The following is a 4,463-nucleotide window of genomic DNA, read 5'->3' on the forward strand; positions in this document are numbered from 1 at the left end:
TTCCAATCAGGTAGTGGATTGAAGAATTCACAGGCTTTTTCTACCATGAGCATCCCTTTTAATTATCTTGGCACCCAATTAGTCAGAGGTAGAATCAAACAGACACAGTTTGATGAGGTTATAGACAAAATCAATTCCATCCTTCAGGGGTGGACTAACTCTTTCTTATCCAATGGGGACCCTTCTAAAGAGCATCCTCACATCTATCCCCCTCTATACCCTCCAAGTGGCTAACATGAAAAGAAGCACTACTTTGATGTTGGAGAGAACTTTAAACAGATTTCTTTGGGCTGGGAATAGGAAGCAAATGACTTGGGATAGCTGGAAAAGAGTGGCTAAACCTTATGAAGCTGGAGGTTTGGGTTTTAAAGGTCTACATCATATGCAACAAACTAGCATGTGTAAACTTTGGATCAGATTTAGACAAAATGAAATCCTATGGGCTAACTTCATGATGGCTATATATTGTAAAAATGTTCACCCTGGAGAGGTTAACAAGAAGGTTAGAGACTCCAAGATTTTGGACACATATGCTAAAGGGGAGAGAGGAGATTGGCAAATATCTTATCTGGGAGCTGGAAAAGGGAGAGATCAATTTCTGGAAGGATAACTGGTGCCCTACTGATCAACTGGAGCCCCTATAGAATGGAAAAGATGAAGAATTACTGGTCAAATACTGTTGGAATGGAAATGAGTGGTCTGAGGATGCTTTAAACAAAGTCCTAAAAGATTATGCTGCTAAAAGTATCTCTAAAATCCAGTTTGATAGAAATAGAAAAGATCAAATTCAGCTAATCAAAAGAACCAGATCTAGCATTTCAAAGGACATTTATAACAGCTTATTCAAATGGGAAGATTGCAAGTGGAATATTAGCAAGTGCCAAAAATTCTTAACCCCTTCCATGGTGTTCTTTTCTTGGAGAATCCTAAATGATTTAATCCCAACAGATGACATATTGAATCTGAAAGGTTTAAAAGTCCCTTCAAGATGTCACCTATGCAAAAACAACCAAGAATCCAGTGATCACCTCTTTTTCAGATGCAATTTTGCTAGGGAGGTTTGGAATCAGCTGATATCTAACAGTAACCTAAACCTGTTGAATGTGGGCTGGGGAAATTTGAAAGACAGCTTGAGAGACTGGCAGGAAATAAACCTGATGCCTCTTCCGTTCATTGTTGCTTGGTTTATTTGGAATGCTAGGAACAAGTTGAAGCATGAGGACAGTGTGTCTCCTTTTTCTTTTGTGGCAGCTAACTGTCGGGCCTATTTACATAAGCTGATAAATTGGAAGAAATTCCCTCAAATTTTGAAGGTCATGAACAAGATTGATACCCAAAATCCTATGGTTATTAAGGTTAGACGGGAGAAGCCCCCTTACCCTTTCATTAAAATAAACACAGATGGAAGCTTCACAAATAAGAAAGCTGGTATTGGAGGAATCTTCAGAGATCACACAAGCAAAGCTTTGCTCTATTTCAAGGCCCCCTATATTACAGAAGATGCTTTGGAAACTGAAGCTGCTGGCCTTTATTGGGCATTAAAAATTGCCAAGGATGTCAAGTGGTTGTGCTTCATTGCTAAAGTGGACTCTTCACACCTGGTGGAGCTAATCACTGACACCTCTTCCTCCCCATGGCACATCAACCAGTGGATCTATAGAATAAAGAAGATCATTACTGAGATCAAGTTCCAAATTAAGTTTAATTATAGGGAAGCTAACAGGCCTGCTAATTTCTTAGCTTTGGAAGGCTCAAACTTGAGTCATGCAGTGGTCTCAACTATTATCCCTCTCCCTCTACAACTCTTAACACAAGGAGACAAACTTCAAATCCCTTATCTCAGAATTCAAAACTGAAATCTCGGGCTCCCCTCTGAAGCTTCAACTCTTTTACTGATCAAGCTGGCTATCCATCTACTATTCCCTATCTTGTTGATTGGGTCTTGATGTTTGCTTAAGGCATGTATTTATATATTTGGATATTACATATATATTTAGATATTTAGAGTCTGTTTTAGCTTCCTTTTGCTAGAGTCAAACATGTCTGAGGTTGTGTATCCCTTGGAGGGTGCTATGTGAGTTTTTGTTTGAGTTAGGGAACCCTTCCTCATTTTGTAATCACTTTTATTATCAACATGTAAGCAGCCAAATAATGCTCCTTTCACCTATATATATATATATATATATATATATTATATATATATATATATATGTTGGTTTCCACCCATAAAGCGCTTGGTTTAACGTTGTCAGCCTGACGTAACTTTTTTTAGTCAGGATGAATTAACATTAAAACTTCTTTAAATTTTGGTATGTGTCCTTCATAATAATGTTTTAATCGATTCCCATTAATTTTAAATATTTTTTCTAGTTTTAGGATCATTAATAAAAACAGTTCTATAATGATAGACTTTATCACTTTAAATGGTCCTAACTATGTGGATTTCAGTTTTCCAGGAAATAATCTTAATCTTATATTATATAACAGAACTTCTTATCGAATTTAAAACTTCTTGTTAATAATCTTCCAATCATGCCATATTTTCATTTTCTTTTTTTAGATTCTTGTAAAATCATATGCTTCATTTTTAATCTCTTCAAGTTCATTGAGTTGCAATAATCTTTTCTCACCAATATATTTTAGATTAAAATTTATCTCTTTAATTACCCAAAATGCTTTATGCTCCAATTCTACTGGTAAGTGGCATGTTTTTTTCAATAATGCTCCAATTCTACTGGTAAGTGGCATGTTTTTTTCAAAAATAAGTCTATATGGGGACATTCTTATCGGAGTCTTATAAGCAGTTCTGTATGCCCATAATACAGTATTTAATTGAACAGACCAATTCAATTTATAGGGATTTACAGTTTTTTTCTAAAATTCATTTTATTTCACGATTTGATATTTTTGCTAGGCCGTTGGTCTGAGGATGATAGGCAGTAGAGAATCTATGTATAATATCATTTTTTTTATCAATTTCTTGATTCTCTTATTTATAAAATAGGATCCTCTATCTGTAATAATTACTCTCAGCATTCCATATCTTTTAAAAATATTTTTATCTAAAAATTTAAAAACACATCGAGCATCACATTTAGGTACAACAATAGCTTCAATCCATTTGGACATATAATCAATAGCAAGTAATGTATATAAGTTTCTAAATAAAGGCATAAATGGTCCCATAAAATCTAATCCCCACACATAAAAAATTTCAACTTCCAATGTGTAATTTAGATGCATTTAATTTCTTCTAAAAATATTTCCTACTCGCTGACATTGAACTCATGTTTTAATATATTTATTAACATCTCTAAAAAGAGTGGGCCAATAAAATCCAGCTTGCAAAATTTTATAAATAGTTCTATTTTTTGCAAAATATCCTCCAATTTCAAAATCATGACATCTTTCAATTATTTGTTGAGTTTCTTCACAAGACACACACCTTCTAATAATTAGAACTTTACATTGTTTTTATAAATATGGGTCATCCCAAAAATAGAATTTTGAATCATATATAATTTTCTTTAATTTTTTATTCTTAATATTTGGTGGTAGAATATCACTTGTAATATAATTTACTATATTTGAATACCATGGTGTATTTATTTCATCAATACTATATAATTGTTCATTGGAGAAATTTTCTTAAATTTTATTTGCAAAATTAGTTAGTATTTCTTTTTCTAGTCAAATGATCAGCTATTTGATTATCATTTCCCTTTCTATCAACTACAGTAAAATTGAACTCTTGCAGTAGAAGTATCAATCTAATTAATCTTGGTTTAGTATCCATCTTTCGCATCAAGTATTTGCTAACAGAATGATTTGTATGCACTATACATTTAGTTCCAATCAAATAAGGTAAAAATTTTTCAAACGCATAGACATTAGCTAATAACTCTCTTTCAGTGGTAGTGTAGTTAATTTGAGCATAAGTTAGAGTTTTAAAAGCACAATATATTACATAAAAAATTTTGGCCTTTGTCCTAAAATAGCTCTAATAGCATAATCACTATCATCACACATTATTTCAAATAGTTTCTCCCAATCAGGTTGAATTTTTATAGGTGTAGTGATTAATTTTTCTTTTAATAATTCAAATACTTTTATGCATTCCTCATTAAAGTTAAATTTTGTATCTTTTTCTAAAAGTTGGCATAATGAATTAGTTATTTTTGAAAAATTTTTTATGTAACGTCTGTAGAAACGAGCATGTTCTAGAAAACTTTTTACCCCTCTGACCGTAGTCAGTGATGGTAATTTTTCAATAACTTAAATTTTTGGAGGATCTACTTCCAAGTCATTTTCAGAAATTTTATGCCAAAGTACAACTCTTCCTACAACCATAAATTGACATTTTTCTCAATTTAATACTAGGCTGATTTTTTCACGTAAATCCAGAACTTTTTCTAAATTATTTAAACATAATTCAAATGAAGTTTCGAACATAGAGAAATCAT

The 4,463-nt window shown here is 32.5% G+C and overlaps 1 protein-coding gene across 1 annotated transcript; it reads left to right on the forward strand.

The window, feature by feature from the left end:
* Nucleotides 1-902: 902 nt before the first annotated feature.
* LOC110033616 lies at nucleotides 903-1,856 on the forward strand. The gene has a single exon (XM_020737653.1). It carries the CDS (start codon nucleotides 903-905, stop codon nucleotides 1,854-1,856), a length of 954 nt encoding a protein of 317 aa, XP_020593312.1.
* The last annotated feature ends 2,607 nt before the right edge of the window (nucleotides 1,857-4,463 follow it).

This window comes from Phalaenopsis equestris, unplaced genomic scaffold (assembly GCF_001263595.1).
Source record: "Phalaenopsis equestris unplaced genomic scaffold, ASM126359v1 Scaffold001237, whole genome shotgun sequence".
NCBI lineage: Eukaryota > Viridiplantae > Streptophyta > Magnoliopsida > Asparagales > Orchidaceae > Phalaenopsis > Phalaenopsis equestris.